Genomic DNA, 18,852 nt, shown 5'->3' with positions numbered 1-18,852 from the left:
GGTGACACACAGGGGATCCAGTGCTCAGGCAGGGGCGAACCCTGGATGATCCCAGGATAAACCTCAGGTCTAGCTGTGGCCATAGAAGAACCAGTCAAACCTATCTTTTCCCCCATTTTCCTGTTCTGTATTTCCAGTTGGAAAAAGTAGGGGAAGGGTGATTCATATTCTGTTCCTTTAAAAAATAAAAATGCTAAAAAAAGAAGAAGCCCTTATTGCCCTTCTCTGAAGTCATAGACTATTGGGTGGTCTGAAAACAGCCTCTCTGTGTTTGCAATGGGAATTTTAGAGCTGTGGAAAATGTCAGTAAAACACTTGAGCTTTCAACACAGAATATTCTCATTCAACAGATCTACATTTCTTGCATGTTTTTTTAACAACTGTGTGGGCTAATGATGAATAGTGTGTGTAGGAGGGGGAGTTCTGGTATTAGAATCTGTAAAAAAAAAAAACACGTTACGAGAACCATAAAACATTACACAAATTGCTTTCTTAGTTAATCTGCAGGTATTAATTTGTATGAAATCTTTGACCTTTCTATTGAAATGATTTCAGTGCAATGTATAATTCCAGAGACAGTCCAGGTCAATATATTGTTCCCAGTTTTCAAGTTTATAGAAAGTTTAAGGTCCTGGTAGTTGCAGAGCCTCTTAGGTTTCCTTTGAAGCCTTAGGATGCTACAGATTAGATCTGTCCAGTTCATCCAATTTATTTTGATGGTGGCCAGCAAAAGTTACATCTGAACATGATGCATGTACATATATAGTAGTCGGTATTAATAAAAGTGTGCATGGTTGAACTATGTACTGCCACTTGATATAGTGATGGCTGCCAACTTGGATGGTTATAAAGGGAATTTGACAAATTCATGGAGGATAAAGCTATCAACAACTACTAGTCATGATGACTATGTATTATCAGTCACAGTTTGTCAGTCGATACCGCCCAGAGAGCTCCGGCTATTGGGCAGTATAGAAATGTAATTAATTAATTAATTAATTAATAACTAAATAAATTGTTGGGAACCTGAACAGAAGGGCGTTATTGTGCTCAGGTGGGCTTCCTATAGGTATCTTGTATGCCACTGTGAGAACAGTATATCAGATTAGAAAGGCCTTTGTTCTGATGCAGTACAGCTTTTATTATGTTCTTAGGTGCAATTTTTGGAGAGTGAAGTCTAAATATCATCATGTCTAAACTACCAGTGACCTTCATGAGGTGTTGTCTCAACAGTCTTTTATTAAATTTATGCTTTCGATTGCATCATGTAGTTTTGAAAGATGTTGAGAAGAAGATCTCTCTCTCTCTCTCTCTCTCTGCATGAATAGGCATATATTTTCAAAAAAATGTCTCATCCATGTATATTTTGCTTCCTTTACAGTGTCAGCCAAACCAAGGCCTCACAGTGATGAATACACAAAGAAGGTTCCTCCCCCTAAGCCGAAACGGAATCCAAACACTCAGCTAAGTGCATCTTTTGATGAGACGTACATAAAAAAACATGGTCCCACAAAGTCAACCTTAAGTAGGGATTCCTCCTTATCCCAGGTCAGCAGTCCTGCTCCAGATACAGAGGAAGAAGAACCAGTTTATATCGAAATGGTTGGAAATATACTAAGAGACTTCAAAAAAGATGAGGAGGATCAAAGTGAGGCAGTTTATGAGGAAATGAAATACCCCATCTTTGATGATGGAGGCCAAGATTCAAAGTGTCCATGTGAGTATGACCATCACAGCTGTTCCTCTCAGTGTGCTACTCCCACAGTGCCTGACCTCGATTTCACCAAGTCCTCAGTGCCATCTACTCCCAAGGGTGTGCTTTGTGATATCCCCCCACCATTTCCAAATTTGCTTTCTCATAGACCTCCACTCTTGGTATTCCCACCTGCGCCAGTGCAATGCTCCCCAAATTCTGACGAATCTCCTTTAACACCACTGGAGGTCACAAAACTTCCTGTGTTAGAAAATGTGTCTTATATCAAACAGCAAGCTGGAGCTTCTCCGTCTTCACTGCCACCTCATACTCCAAGTCATCAAAAAGTGGAGAAAGACCAGACAGCATCTCATGGAACTAGTACTCCAGGGCACTCCTCTTCACCTCCTCATCCTTCTACCTTATACAGAACACAGTCCCCCCATGGCTATCCTAAAAGCCATTCAGCCTCTCCCTCTCCTGTTAGTATGGGTCGTTCACTTACCCCCTTAAGTCTCAAAAGACCTCCTCCTTATGATTCTGTACATTCAGGAAGTCTCTCAAGAAGTTCTCCATCAGTGCCTCATTCTACAGCCAGAAACATATTGCAAGAAGGAGGGAAAATGGTAAATGCCTCTGTCAACACCTACGGGTCATCATCACAGAGTAGTTCACGTTCTAGAACACCTACCAGTCCTCTAGAGGAGTTAACCAGCCTTTTTACCTCAGGACGAAGTTTACTGAGGAAATCCTCCAGTGGAAGAAGATCTAAAGAGCCTGCAGAAAGTAAGTATTTCAAATAATGCTCTTTGTTCTCCTCCTCCTCCTCCTCCTCCTCCTCCTCCTCCTCCTGAGTGAACAGAATGCTGGACTAGATGGTCTGATTCAGCATCGGTCCTCTTATGTTCTCCTTCTCCTCCTCCTCCTCTTTCCTGACACCAAAACTGGTGCCATAATTTATCAAGTCAGAGTCATATAAATAACCAGATCACTCCCTAATATGAATTAAACATGCAATAGTCCTAAGGTTGAAAGGCAGCAACAGGCAATGTTTACCTTTTGTATACTGTACATCATTTGCAGTTTCACTGATTTCAGTATTTATTTTATTTATGTATTTATTTATTACATTTCTGTACCGCCCAATAGCCGGAGCTCTCTGGGTGGTTCACAAAAATTAAACCATTCATAATATAAAACAACAGTATAAAACCATAATATAAAATACAATGAAAAAGCTCAACCAGATAAAAACAGCAGCAATGCAAAATTACAAATTTAAAACACCATGTTAAAATGTATTTATAGATTGTTAAAATGTTGGGAGAATAAAAAGGTCTTCACCTGGCGTCTAAAAGCATATTATGTAGGTGCCAAGCGAACCTCCTTAGGGAGCTCATTCCACAGCCGGGGTGCCACAGCAGAGAAGGCCCTCCTCCTGGTAGCCACCTGCCTCACTTCCTTTGGCAGGGGTTCACGGAGAAGGACCCCTGAAGATGAACTTAGGGTCCAGGCAGGTACATATGGGAGGAGGCGTTCCTTCAGATAACCTGGCCCCAAGCCGTTTAGGGCTTTAAATGTTAATACCAGCACTTTGAATCAGGCCCGGACCTGGACTGGCAGCCAATGAAGCTGGAAAAGGACTGGCGTAATGTGGTCTCGTCGGCCAGTCCCTGTTAGTAAACGGGCTGCCCTGTTTTGCACCAGTTGAAGTTTCCGGACCGTTTTCAAAGGCAGCCCCACGTATAACACATTGCAGTAATCCAAACGAGAGGTTATCAGAGCATGGATAACTGTAGCTAGGCTATCTCTGTCCAGATAAGGGCGCAGCTGGTATATCAGCCTAAGCTGGTAAAAGGTGCTCTTTGCCACTGAGTTCACCTGTGCCTCAAGTGACAGTTCTGGATCCAAGAGCACCCCCAAACTACGGACCCAATCCTTTAGGGGGAGTGCAACCCCGTCCAGGACAGGGCAAACATCACCTCGCCGGACAGATGAACCACAAATGATTGAATACCATTTATGAAATGGTATTCAATCTTGCAGATACACTGTATCATAGATGAATACAATATCAGAAGCAAATCAGTTCATGTTAGATCAGGGAATTTGGTACCTCATTGAATTATTATAGTGGTGGGTGAACTTATCTTAATGTGGAATCAGTTTGCTTTTTTTAAAAAAATTTGAAACATTTTAAAACCATTTGGGGTAAGCTCATCAATTTTCTAAGACTTTTCTTCTAGCTCATAATGTTGGTACATTCATGTTAATGGTCCTCAACACACAAACAATTGCATTATTGACTGAGAATTGGAATTTAGTCTCACCTGTCCAACACCCACCCCAACCATGCTCAACTGACACTGCCCACCAACTATATATGCTTAGGAACATCTTCACTACCACCATCACCACCACATTACTATGCTGCCTATAACTACAATCACTGATCAATTATACTCCTACTAGGGATTGCAGGAGTCAATGTGCAACAATTCCCAGCCTGGTGCTCTCTTAGTGAGTTTCCAGGGTTAGTTTAGAACTGTTCAGCTATAGCCCTTTTCTCTTTGTAATTTAGTTTGTATTTCTTTATTATCTGACTGTACCTTGTACAAGATTCAGTGTACTTCAGAGAATTCTAAATCCTTAATTCATGTTCAAGAATATAAAGAAGTTCCACAACTGTGAACATCCCATTGTAAGAGGCTCCTTGAAAGTTCATACATATGCAAGGTGATGAGTTCCATGTTTTTCATGGACCGTTCTCATTTCCAAAATTAAGTCTCCATACTCCCTCTCCTATGGCCACTGGAAACAAAGCCCTATGAAGAGAGACTGAAAGAACTGGGCATGTTTAGCCTGGAGAAGAGAAGATTGAGGGGAGACATGATAGCACTCTTCAAATACTTAAAAGGTTGTCACACAGAGGAGGGCCAGGATCTCTTCTCGATCCTCCCAGAGTCCAGGACAAGGAATAACGGGCTCAAGTTAAAGGAAGCCAGATTCCAGCTGGACATCAGGACAAACCTCCTGACTGTTAGAGCAGTACGACAATGGAATCAGTTACCTAGGGAGATTGTGGGCTCTCCCACACTAGAGGCATTCAAGAGGCAGCTGGACAACCATCTGTCAGGGATGCTTTAGGGTGGATTCCTGCATTGAGCAGGGGGTAGGACTCGATGGCCTTGTAGACCCCTTCCAACTCTGCTATTCTATGATTCTATGATATAAGGATATGCCTTAAATTGAGACATACTATGGATCCATTCATCCCAGCACTGTCTACTTTGAGTGGCAATGCCTTTCCAAAGTATCCAAAGAGGCCTTTCCAGCCATGACCAGCTTTAACTTAAAATACCAGGAAATGAATATTGGGTTCTTGAATACCTGATGAAAATGTGCTCCTCCACTGAACTGTCACAGCTATCCTCTCTCCCTGATTTTATCCTACTGGTTCTGAAACATTTAACGCACAGTATAATAATTTCAGGGTTTGTCTCTAATGATACCAGGAAGGCTAGACTCCTGTAGTATTATTATTTTAAAAAATCATTCTTACCAGGTGAAACAGAAGGCTCAAGTTGTAAAATTGCTCTTCACTCCATGCTTTGTTGATTCCCTCAGACTTCCAATACTTTGTCCTCAAGGACAGGTAATGGACAAAAGCTTAATTCTAGATGTTATTGTGTTCTAGGCCCTGTCTTGACAGCAGCGCCTTGGCACTGGGAGGCCTTCGGCTTCCTGGCATCTGCACCAGAAGGAACACGAGTGTGGAGTTGCCGCCACCGAGCACCGGAGAGGAATAGGGCAGCGAGAGGGGGAGTAAGACAGGGATGCGAACTGGCTCTCCTCCCTCTGACCTCCCTCCTGCCGCCCTGTTCCTTCCCCACCCCACTGGTTTTTTTTTAATCTATCAGTGCAAAGGATTGCATCTATAGATAAAAAAAAAATGTGTGGAAGGAACTGGGCAGCGAGAGAAAGGTCAGAGGGAGGAGAGCCGGTTTGCACCCCTGTCTTCCTCCCCCTCTCACTGCCCTGTTCTTCTCACACCCTGCCTTTTTTATCTATAGATGCAATCCTTTGCATCTGTAGATAAATAATAATAATAAAAAAACATGCGGTAGGGGGGAGAGGAACCGGGTAGCCAGAAGGGGAGGAAGACAGGGATGTGGACTGGCTCTCCTCCTTCTGACCTCCTTCTCGCTGCCCTACTCCTTCCACACACATACCCTGTTCTTCTTTTTTTATCTATAGATGCAAAGGATTGTATCTATATTATTATTATTATTATTATTATTATTATTATTTATATAGCACCATCAATGTACATGGTGCTGTACAGAGTAAAACAGTAAATAGCAAGATCCTGCCGCATAGGCTTACAATCTAATAAAATCATAGTAAAACAATAAGGAGGGGAAGAGAATGCAAACAGGTACAGGGAAGGGTAAGCAGGCACAGGGTAGGGAAAGACTAACAGTAGAAAAGATAAGAAATTAAAAAAAACAGTGTGGGATTGGAACGGGGCAGTGAGAGGGAGGCCAGAGGGAGAGTCCCTCTCTTCCGTCTTCTCTGGCTGTCCTGTTCTTCTTCCCCCTTATTTATTTTTTATTTTTAAATTTTGTATCTATAGATGCGAAGGATCACATCTATAGATACAAAATTTTTAAAAGGGAAGGAATGGGGCAGCCAGAGGGTGAGGAAGAGATGGATGTGTGGCACCCAAACCGGCCCTCCTACAGCTGATGGTGGGCAATCAGCGGTTGCCATCGGCTGTGGCATGCCTCCCTGTCCAAAAAAGTCAGGGTAAGTGCCCAACTTTTTTGGAGCGGAATTTAGGAGGTTTGCCACTGGATGGCTTCGGAATGGCAGCTGCATCATATAGATGACCTGCCGCCACTCCAAATCCACCCTGGGGCAAACCCCTCATCAAGACAGGTCCCTAGATCTATAGACTAACTCATGGGTGTTGAATCTCTTTAGACCGGAGAGCTGAATTCAATTTTGGAGAAGCTCTCAGGTGGAGAGTCATGGGCAATGCCAAAGGTAAAAGGGGCAGGTCCAAAGACAAAGGGGTGGCCCCAAATCTTTTAGCTTACAGCTCTTACTGCCAGTAACTAAGGCTTAGGAGAGGCATTTCAACCTTTTAGAATGGGGCTGGGGGGGGAGGGGGAGGAGAATGCATGGAAGTTGGGAAGCTATCAAACGATTGGAAGTCAGAGGGAAAGGGGGTGCATGGACAACTGGGGAACCTTGTAGAGCTGCATTGGGCCCAGAAGCAGGCTGGAATTGGCCCACAGGCCTGACGCTCAACACCCCTGGGCTACAAAACACTTTTGGTTGTGTCAATTTTAAATGGAAGGAGCCAGCTAGGAGGCAAAAAGCTGTTTCAATTGACTTCAGTCCTTCTCCCCTTCATATTGTGCTGCCTCTTGTCTGCCTTCAGCATGTCAGAAATGCTTTCGATTCCGATCCTCGAGGAAATGAATCAAGTGCAGGCAAGGATTGTATTCTAAGCCTTTAGTAGCTTAGCAGCCTAAGTGAGCATGATCTACTTTCCCCTGCAGGTCCTATAAAATCACTTTATGAGTGAGTTTGAGGTATCTTGAAGCCTGTACAGCTAAGACGCTTTTCTTTGAGAGAAGGGTTTATTTTCTCGTCCTGGCGTTTATGTAGCAAGTGGCAATAAATTATGCCTTTTGGGCAGAAGAAGTACATAGAAACCACTCTGAGCCAAATGTACCTGATAACTGGGTGTTTATGGCATCATTGGCAGAAAGACGTGAGCCAAATTGCAGCTGCACATATGATGTATGTATTCCACATCCCCCTCTGCTTTAAACACCTCCACTCCAGTCATTTACACCTGTGTGAGGGCATTGCTCCATTTATATGGGAGGATATAGGAACACAGGCAGCTGCCATATACCAGCTCAGACTGCCCATGTCACTCCATATTGTTTACTCTGCCTGGCAGGGGCTTTGCAGGCTCTCCAGCGGAGATCTGTGACATCACACACTACTTGATTCTTTTTAACTGGAAATTGAAGGGATTGAACCTGGACCCTCCTGCAAGGAAAGCATGTGTTTTCCTGTTTAGTTTTAGTTCCTTCCAATCAAGGGATTTACAAAGCAGTCCTATGGCTCAAAGACATCATTTGAGGCAGGGAGGCATAGGATACTGGGGATTCACCCCCTTGCAAATAAAATAGGTTCCGGTGTGGTGGCAACTCCAAATGCATTCTCTATTTTAGAAAGTGATGAGATTTAAACACTGGCATTTATAGGTTCATGGGCCAGACTCACACCATTAGAAAGAATCTTCCCCAAATGAATGTGGTTTTGGTTCAAGCATGGCTGGTTCATGTGTTTCCCTCTTAATGAGGCATCATATATTCCAGTGGAGGCTGGTGCCTCCAATTTTTGTGTGATGGGGATCCCTTCTTGGATTCCTGGATTTTCCCATCCCTCAAGCTACCCTGGAAAACTCCATGGCAAGGCCACAGTAGTTACCTCCAAAGGAGAGGAAATGGATAATTGAGAGACAGGGATGTGGGCAGGGAGGAGAGCTCCCATCCCCACCTACAGCTGGGTAGGTGAGCTGGATAGGCTCAGAGACCCCTTCTAGCTCAAAATGGATGGAGAGGCTGTAAAAGCGTCTGCCTGTTCTCCTGCCCTGCTTAGCTCTTGCCAGCAGGATAGATGGAGGGCTCCGTCTAGTAGACGTCTGTCGTGTAGGGCCAAACTAATTATTCTGTCTAGAGCGAGGCATGCTAGTTTTCTTTACCACTGTGTAAGGGCATGCAGCCCCAGTTCAGATCAGGGCTGCAGCACTCCAGAATGGGTGTGGGTGTGGGTGTGGGTGTGTTAAAACCTTCCCCTCCCCTCCTTTCCCCCCAAAATGCCACTCCTACCTATCTGAAAGGTGTTGAGAGAGAGAGAGAGAGAGAGAATGCTCCATTGACTCCAATGGAGCATTTTTCTATTTCCTCCTTTTTTTAATCATCCTGAGGGGTGAGGGAGAGAATTTCATTGAAAAAATGAGTGCAGGGGGGAGGTTTAACACACACACCCTCCTGGAGCCACAATCCTGACCTAAATCAGGGCCATACACACTTACATAGAGGTAAAGAAAACTAGCGCACATGGCTCTACCACGTGCACGAGACGGAATGTTTAGTTTAGCCCTTAATCACTCTATCGGGGAATGAAACCCTGGTCTTCCATGTGATGGGTAGGGATGCTGGCCGTTATGTTGATACAGTTTTTGATGTAGCACTATGGCTATGAGTGAATTTATACGTATGTATATGAGATGGGTGACTCCAACTGAGAGAGTGAGTCAGTGAAAGCATTTGCTTCATCTCTGTACAGTAGCTTGACAGCTTGTGGTCCATTATGTAAAATCACAATTCTGCTGTTCATTTGTGTAACAATTACAGTAATAAATATAAAATAAGACTTTGTGTGTGGGGTGGGATGCAAGCAAACCTGGATTTTCAGTCCTCTGTGCTCCTTGTAACAAGAACAGGGCATCATCATCATTATTATTATTATTATTATTATTATTATTATTATTATTATTATTATTATTGGTTCCTGGTTGACAACTGGTTGGCCACTGTGTGAACAGAGTGCTGGACTAGATGGACCCTTGCTCTGATCCAGCATGGCTCTTCTTATGTTCTTCTTCTTATTTTGGTGAAATATTTTACAGGATTTAGGAATCATTTGAGTGAAGTGGTGAATAAAGGGTGAAGAAGTACAGATGGCAGGAAATGACACTGAAAACATTATTTGTTAATAAGCAAACACATATTCATAGTAAATGAAATAGGTGCTGGTCTGGTGGCAGCATCAAAGGTATTTTTTATTTTCAAATGCAATGAGATTTAAACACTGATATTTATAGGTCCATAGGCCAGATTCAGACTGCTAGAAAGAATATCCCAAAATGAATGCAATTTTGGTTCATGTGTTTCCCCTCTTAAAGAGGCGTCATATATTCCAGTGGAGGCTGGTGGCTCCGATTTTGGTGGAGCTGTGAATCCATTCCAGGTTTCAGTCAGAACCAGCGAGATCTCTGAAGGAGCTATCGAAGGGACTCCACATGTTTTGGGGGGTAGGGATCAGCACACTGCATATTATTTTTGGAAATTGGGTAGATCCTTATCAAAAATTAACTGAAATGAATTTCTCGTACACCTCTAGAGCAGGCCACCCACTATTGCTTAACCTGGGTCTAGACCAATGCTGCAAGTGAGGGACTGGCCAGCACCTTTGTTGGGCCTACAATATATGGCCCAGGTACAGAGTGGGTCCTCCATCAGGTCCATCCCAAAGCCCCGTCTTCAAGGGAGCTTCCTGGTGGAGCTAATTGGCTGGGGGAAGTGGTTTGTGCATTTCAGCATGGCCAGTACAGGGAAGTAGTAGCCAAAGCTCTCATTGCTTCTCCCACTCCCACACTGAGCATAAATGGTAACCCTCATCAAGCCATGGACCAAGGCTTGCTTCAGAAATCATTAAAATGAATATTTCAGCAGTTGCATAACAACAATTTCTTCTTCTTCTTCTTCTTCTTCTTCTTCTTCTTCTTCTTCTTCTTCTTCTTCTTCTTCTTCTTCTTCTTCTTCTGCAGTACCATTTTAAATATGATTAGCCACTTTCAACTTCCTATATATGTCATTTGACAGATAACTCCATTCTCTAACACCCAAGATCCACTTTGCCTCCAAAAATGAAAATGTTGAAGTTACCTAAACCTTCAGATGCCTAACCCATGTCCTCAAAGCGTTTGAAAATTTGAGAGTATAAAACTCCCTCCTCCCATCCCTGGCTGAGGAAAAGGATGCAATTATTATTTTTTATAGAAGGAAGAGTTGTAGGCTTTAAGAGACCCCTGCAGGGAAATTAAAGAGAGTAGCATTACAATTATTACTCATCACAAATTAGGATCTTAGGGACGGGCACTGGAACTGACACAACACACTAATCATTCTAATGGGTCTTACCGTAAAGTCCATTAAATGAAAATTCTGGGAATGGTAATATTTACATTCAAAGAAATGATGGTTTGTAAAGTTCCCAGGAAAATAAAATGATTAACAAAGGTGTTGATATTGTTACACTGGACCTGGGCCTGGGCAACTCTAGATGAATGGCTCCTAATGTTAACAATCATGAGGTACTTGTCCTACTATCCTCTCTTTTCTTCATTAACAAACATTTTCTAGTAAGAAAATAAGATGGAAGAAGTGCTGAGGAAAGAAGGGAGGGCTCTGAACAGAAGATAACATGTAAAATTCTGTGAATGAGGCTGGCCCATTACATAATAAAGGCCTCTTCTGCAAGCACCCCATGAAACTTAATGCATTTCTGTCACATTTGGAGTTATTTACATATATACAAGATGAGCATAGTTGAGAACGTCAATTATTGGTCTAACAGCAGTGAAATCCACTGTTTATCAGATCTGCAGAAAGATACATCCCGGCATCCCCAGATGCTGTTAGTAGCTTACTGCAGGGGCATGCAGCAGAAGGTCAATCAGAATCTCTCAAAATACTAGAACCCTGGGTCATCACATGAAGCTGTTTGGTGGGAGATTCAGGATAGATAAAAGGGATGACTTCTTCACACAACACGTAGCTAAACTGTGGAATTGGCTACCAGAAGACATAGTGATGGGCACCAATTCCGATGACTTTAAAGGGGGGTTAGACAAATTCATGTAGGATCAGGCTATCAATGGCTATTAGTCCTGATGCCTGTACTAACTCTAGTATCAGCGAGAGTAAGCCTATGTACACCAGTTGCTGGGAAACACGGGCAGGAGGGTGCAATTGCACTCATGTCCTGCTAGTGGGTTCTTGGTCATCAGCTGGTTGGCCACTGAGTGAACAGAATGGTGGACTAGATCAGTGGTTCCCAAACCTTTTCAGGTAACCGCCCCCTTGGTTCCACAAACTCATGCCCGGTGCTCCCTACCCTACACTATAAAAATCATTATTCAGAATAGCGGTTTTCAATGACCCACTAAGGAAGACAATAACAATAAAATTCAAAACAGTAACAATTAATTGAATATTTATTCAAAATCCAATTACATTTTTTTAGTTATTTCAATTAAACATAATTGATGAACTCGATCCAGTGATATCATCTTTTCAAAGTTTGATAGTCATTTAGCAAGAATATTAGATATCACATTTAGTAACTAGGGTAGAGTACCTCACTATTCTGTAAATTCTTAATGTGATGGATGGGCTTGATGAAGGGACCAGTTTCCCAATGTCTGGCTTAAAGTCACTTGACATGAGTCTTAAATCACCACGTTTAGTAATCTGGAGTTGATTTCTTTGCTTGGAGAGAAGTAGGCAGACCCCACTAAAACCACATTCCACCAAATATGATGTTGGAAATGCAACCAGGAGCTTCTGAACCACTCTCTATAGTACAGGATAGAGATCAGAAATTTCCTTCTGTAACCAAAACTCCTGGTACGGAAAAGACCACCTCAAGTGCCCCCCTGTTGCCCCTTTACCTCTTAGCGCACCCCTGCCACCCCCTTGCCTCTTAATACCCCCCTATGCAATCCCACCGCCCCCAAGGGAGCAGTAAGCGCCTACTTTGGGAACCACTGGACTAGATGGACCCTTGGTCTAATCCAGAATGTCTCTTCTTATGTTCCTATTTACTGGTAGATCTCTGAGTGTTTTGCAGTAGATCCTGATCAATGCTGCTATAAGCTGCTAACAGCATCTAGTGATATCTCTTCCATTTTCCTCTCCCCACCCCGGGGTACTCACTATGAGCATCATGAGGAAAACCCTGGTTCCAAGTATTTCTAAGGGCTACTGTCATTTCATTATAAGAACATGAAGTTAGTTCCATTGGCAGCTCTGCTTTTCTCACAACTCAAGGAATATGCTGATCTCACTCATAAGGCCCTCCTGCATTCTTGACTCACATCACACTGATTCATATCTTCAAAATTTTGAATATTTGACTTTTGAGCTGAAATGGCAATTACATTACAGCCTTATACAAGGCTTAGAACGACTCTGAAGCTGTCACTGAAACCCATGACTGGATATTGCCTACTTGAACTTTACTCAGCATGTACAATTATATGTGCTAAGGCAACTCAAATTAGGAGAGATGCAAAATGAGAGCACCCATGCAGTGCCAGTGGGCCTTGAGGAAAATTTTGTCAATATCCCGAGAGGTCACCAGAGACTTTGTCATTACAGAGAGTTTGCTGGGGTGGAATGGTATCAGCCCAGTCTGCTAACCTTGGAAAAGGTACAAATGAGCCTCGATTAGGGATGTATGAGAAATTCATCTCAGTTCATTTTTTATCAGGATTTTACCAAGTTCATACCTTCCGGACAGAACAAGGACTCAGATACATGGATTAAAAACAAAAACAAAATGCATTCAAAACTTGTGTACATTTCAAACATGCATATATTTCAAAATGAGTACATTCATGTTCAAAAAAGGTGTTGTTATTTTTTTAAAATGCCCACTTTGAAATGCATAACACACACACACACACATGCACATTGCCATGCTTTACAGCAGCATCACATGGGGGGAAATCGTGTGTCCTTACCGTCACTTCTCCGCACTTCTTCATTCTTCCTGGAGGGGAAAGAGGAAGAAAACAAAGACCACGTGGCCCATTCAGGGGCCATTTTTATCGCAGGGCTCACAGCACATTCCATTTTAAAAATAAAGTTTCTTAAAAGGGGTCTATTTTGCAATGGAAAAATGAGCGGACGGAGCCTGAAGTGTGCGGGAGGCAGACATTGTTGTCTAAAGGACGCACGCACATCCATAAGTGGGCAGTAGCAAGTATGCAATAAAACGCTCGTCTGATGAACCTCTTAGTCAATGGGATGGAATGATGGAATGATTGAAAAACCTGCACACAGAAATGTGCATCTTCTTTTTTACTCTGTGTATTTATTGTATTTGTCCTTACTTGGAAATCAATAAAAATTATGTTAAAAAAGAAAAAAAAAGAAAGAAAAAAGAAAGGTGCATCTTCCTCATTCGAATGAATCAAAAACAAAAGGTTGAAAATCAAAATAGGAGTAAGCCAAATCAAATTTTGAAGTGATTTCTTTCTCTTTTTTTAGGTTTGGCTGAGTGCTCAAAGTTGTTTTTAGATGTTTGTTGCCTTTGTGTACATTGTCTGTTGTCTGTTTTTATTGTTTTAAATTTGTATATTGTTTTTAATATTTTAATCTTTTGTAAACCGCCCAGAGAGCGCCAGCTATGGGGTGGTATAGAAATGTAGTATAATAATAATAATAATAATAATAATAATAATAATAATAATAATAATAATAACAACAACAACAACAACAACAACAACAACGCAGGGGAATAGGGAAGTCATGGCAGACCCATGCCCAAGTGCTCTCAAAGGCTTGTGAGCACTCGTGCGCAGGTCCCTCCTAGTGCCGGGCGGGTCCGCCTACTCTCACAGGCCCAGACAGAGTTTTACAACAATGCTACAGACAATTATTTCTATCCCAATGCCAATGAAGGGGAAAAATTCCTACTCAGCCCCTTAAACAGGGAACAGCTACTCCTGCACAGTGCATACTGTGGGCATTGATGCGTGCCATGCTTGTCTAGCAAGTGTGCTGGGGAGGTGGGTCTCCTCTTTCAAAAATGTTGATGAACTGACCTTACCCTATTGGTTGTTGTCATGACACAGGCCTCACACACCAGGCCTTGATGCACACAAACCCTCCTCAAGCTAAGCGCCACCACTTGAACAACCTGAGGGTAGAGTAAAACACAACCTTTCCCTCATATGAGAGGGTAAAGGCTAGAATCTGAAAAGGTTTTACTGTGTATGTAATAAGCTGAAGGTTATATATAAGGTGTTTATGATAGTAACTGCAGAGCAGGTGATAAAGCCAAGCAGACACGTGGTTTGTTTGAGGTAACAAAACAAAATAAAATGTTTATTTTTGTTTAACAGATCTTAGTTACTTCAAATTCAAGTTAACCTGCTTAATCTACTAGTTTTAATAAAAACAGTAATCTTAAGTCTCTTAAAATCTTATTTCCTTTCACTCTCCACACCACTGACAATCCTAACTGACACTCCCAACTCCCAACCAACTAACCAACTAACCAACTAACCCCGTTCTAGACTCCCCCCATTTATACTCCTCCCCCTTTCACAGCATCATCAGCCACACCCACTCAGTCCAACATTCTGCACTCACTAGACATACAAAGCCAGATATACCTAAGGGAACAGAACTGTGGGGCAATGTCACAGTTGCTTTGCATGAAGCAGCGATTTTCAAACCTACGTGCTCCTCTCCTCCATCCTCCCCCCCCCCCGTTCATTGCAAAGCTGCCGCCATCCCACCAATGATGCAGAGATATTGAAAGGAATGTGAATATGCACATGATCAGGGTATATGTGTGGCTCTACTTGCATGGATGTTGGATGAGTCTCACTAATCGGTGGATGCAAGTTCATTTGTTCACATGTTCAGCCCACTTAACTATACATGCTGATTTACACAAATTCCCAGATGGTTTCTCAGTTGGTTTCACAGTAGGAGTGAGGTAGGAAGTAGGCATGTAGGAAAAGTTGCAAGATACAAATGATCAAAAAACACTTGCTGAGTAGACAAATTCCACTAATACATATTGGTGTCTTTGTGGTTACTATATGCTACAATTCTATAAAACAAATGGGGGAAGTTGAATGAACTCATGGTTGCAGAGACCATGAATTGACAACCATGAGTTCATTCAAGATCTACCATATAAATAGTTGTATATAGAATCATAATAGTGTATCATAATAAACACACACACTTGGGGTATCCACTCATTTAGACTCATTCTTAAAACCGTACCCAACCAGAATGCTCATGCAATGTAATCTCTGTACAGGCTTATTATGGATACTAAAACATCTGTTTTGAAATTGCATGTAATAGTTTCCCTCATTGGGACTCTGATTTTGTGCTTGGCTCTAGTTGATGAATTTAGGCTCATCATAAAAATCAATTTGTTTACATACTTCAACAGGACATAGAGTCAGTGAACGGAACATAATTTCATAACAAATGTAATTTGGGGTTTCTTTTTTATTTATTGTTGTTTCGGGCAGCTGCAGTTTGACATTGATGCACACAGACTTCTTTATTTTTTCTCTCTGTTTACTCCACTGCTCAAGCTTGAGTTGCAATTTATCCAACAGATTTCCACGATTACAATGGCATCATAAGGAATGTACTGAAAAGACAACAAATGCCTGCAGTATGTCAATGGACACATTGTGCGACTGGTAGACTTTTCTCAGTTAGTGAGGGCTACAAGCAAGAGAGGGCACATATAAGGCCCAGGTTGAACATGTGAAAATAAATTTTAGCAGGAACTATCTTACTGTCAGTGTTCTGCTCGATAGTAGTAAATGGCAATTACTACTGAATTCGCAAATTTGGGGTACTCATCAATGTGGATTACATGATATTGGTCGTGTTCTGAGAGTGGTTTTGGGGGGAGGGTATCATTGTGTTTTGTTTTTGAAAATTGAATTCCCCCTATCCCCCGCCCCCCAGCACCAACATACAATTTAGGGGAAGGACCATAACTCAATGTAGGGCACATGCTTTGCATGCAGGCCCCATCCTGGCATCTCATATCTTGAGTAGGAGGGCTGGAGAAAGCATCCCTATTGGAAAGTAGCAGTGGAACTGGTGGGAAGCCCATAATAGGAAGTCATAATAGGAGAACCTGTTTGGCTGCTAGAAGACTCTGTAGCCAGGGGATTAATTGAGAGAAAGAGTCTCCTCAGGAGGAAGGAGAAGATCCATCTGAAAGCAATGACCCACCTAAGGACCAGAAACAGGAAGGGCTTTCAGTCTGCTCTGGACCTTTGCTGGGTCAACAACTCCTTTGAGTCATTAACTCCATGATATAGTCAAGATGCCTTCAGTGGACTCTTCTGACAACTAGTTCCATAAAACAAGGATGCTTTTGGCTTATATTTGTCAAAGAGCACCTGTACATGGCTACACTACTGCTTAATTAATTAATTAATTAATTCCATTTCTATAGCCGAAGCTCTCTGGGTGGTTTACAACATTATAACATTTATAATGTTTATAACATTATTGAAGTGCCCTGATAACTCTTGGGGCACATTACATATTCCATACACTGCTTTCATAATATTATTTCCTGTTTTTTATTCCATGTTATCCAAAATACCGCAGCAAACTACATTGTGTATCCTATGAGGTATGTGTATCCTATGAGGTAATAATGCATAACTGGATTATAGTGTTACCATGATGGAATCATAATGATTTGACACAAGGTGTAGATCTGGCTCATGCTTCATGGAAAGCCATTTCTGAAACTGGGAGGAGTTTGAAAAGCATTTTGTGATATGGCATATAATTTGCCATCAAAGGGGGGAAATCCACAATTTCACTGGGTGGCAAATAATAATAAACAAATTTGTTTCTTTTGTTTTCGATAACATTTCAAAAAAAATTCAAGCACACTTTTAATCCATACCTTAAAAAGAAAAGAGGCCACATGAAAATTTGTATGCATTTTTGTATGCATGATCCCCCCAATACACATTTTTGTAAGCAATTTTCCTAAATATATGCCTTTTATATATTATTTTCCCTAATGTACGGCTTTTTGATTGGAGAACTGTAACACTTTACATACTAATTCAGGAAGTGCAAATTAGGTTGACTTGTATTAAAATGTGAACCAAACAAATTTCACTCCTTCTCTAGTGATACCAAACCCCAAGGCATGGGCATACTAAAATCACTCTTTGAATTCTGGCCTGTGTTTTTCTGCTGAAGCCCACACCGTCTGAGCATTTATCTTGTAGTGTAAAAATGTGTCGACAAAGTTGAAGAATACCTTAATTCAAAATTACAAGTCATACATTGGAAAATTTGGAGTTAGAACAAAATTTTATGTCCATGTCTAATCTTGGAGAATAAGGTCTGTAATGCATTCATTGCATTACAGTAATTTCAGCAATTTATTTCTACATGTTTGTTGTAGAAATTACATCAATTTATAGACCAAATTATTGTTCAAATATCACAGCAAATATAATAGTGAATATTTGTAAATGTGGATTTTGCCATTTAAAATGTCTTAAACTGGGATATGCATCTGGATGTTACAGGCTCATAAATGTGATTTGCAGCTGGCATGTAGATCTCTGCCAATTTGCTAATGAATGCAAAGGTTTTTCAATATTACAATCAAACTACATTATATATGAAAGAGCTGCTACGGTTGTTTCCTTATAATAGCTATTTAAAATGCATTGTGCACATATGCACCATGGCAATCCAACAGAAAGAGTTAAGTGCACTTAAGTTCTTTGCCTCAACTGTTTTTTGTTTCTGTTTCTTGGCTTGTGGCCCATATTATCTAAAAAAAAACTTGGCTGGATAAGATGATGGTAGCACTAGCAGCAGCAGGTAAAGCTTATCTCAAGGGTCAAAAGAAAAGATGAAACGGGCAGTCAGTGGAGGCTGATGGCTCAGATTTTGGTTGGGACTATATGAATCCATTCTGAACTGAACTTAGGCCGTTTCTACACCAGTCAGAAAATGCGGGCTGGTCACGGCCGAGTCCCTGTGAGTCCAAATAATGCACAGGGACTCCCAGGGGCAGGGGAAATGAGCACAGGTTTTCCCAGGGATAAATAATCCATGGGAAAATCCAATTCTTCCCACAGTCTCGGGATTGTGGGAGGGGTGGCCGCCCATCCCTGCGTCTTCCCTCCTCCCTGTGAGTAGTAGGGAGCAGTAGAGGGAATGACCTGGGCCAGTAGGGATCCGGGGGGGGTAGAGAGAGGGGTCATTTTTTAAAAAACAAACAAACCACTGTTCGTTGGAGCGAATGTGTGCTCAGGTCCTTTAAAAAATAAATTTTAAAATGGTGGGCATGACACCCTCCTTCCTCCCAGGATGTCGCACCCACATGTGGACTAAGGGGAGGATCTTGCAATCAGGATATCGCAAGATCCTCCACCCTCCCTCCCTCTACACCTGGCTGGTGTAGAAATGGCCTTAGCTCCTTACATAGTTCCTTTGGAATTCTGGCTGGTTTTGAAAGCC

The 18,852-nt window shown here is 41.9% G+C and overlaps 1 protein-coding gene across 1 annotated transcript in view; it reads left to right on the top strand.

Annotated features, from left to right (window-relative positions):
- NYAP2 (neuronal tyrosine-phosphorylated phosphoinositide-3-kinase adaptor 2) overlaps positions 1–18,852 on the top strand; it is a 196,950-nt gene that overhangs the window by 116,387 nt on the left and 61,711 nt on the right. Inside the window, exon 4 of the mRNA XM_063131493.1 lies at positions 1,382–2,479. Coding sequence (XP_062987563.1) covers positions 1,382–2,479 — 1,098 coding nt within the window. The remainder of the gene's footprint in view (positions 1–1,381; positions 2,480–18,852) is intronic.

This window comes from Elgaria multicarinata, chromosome 8 (assembly GCF_023053635.1).
Source record: "Elgaria multicarinata webbii isolate HBS135686 ecotype San Diego chromosome 8, rElgMul1.1.pri, whole genome shotgun sequence".
Lineage (NCBI taxonomy): Eukaryota > Metazoa > Chordata > Lepidosauria > Squamata > Anguidae > Elgaria > Elgaria multicarinata.
The sequence above is the reverse complement of the archived record's forward strand: the minus strand, read 5'-3'. Positions and strand labels throughout refer to the sequence as shown.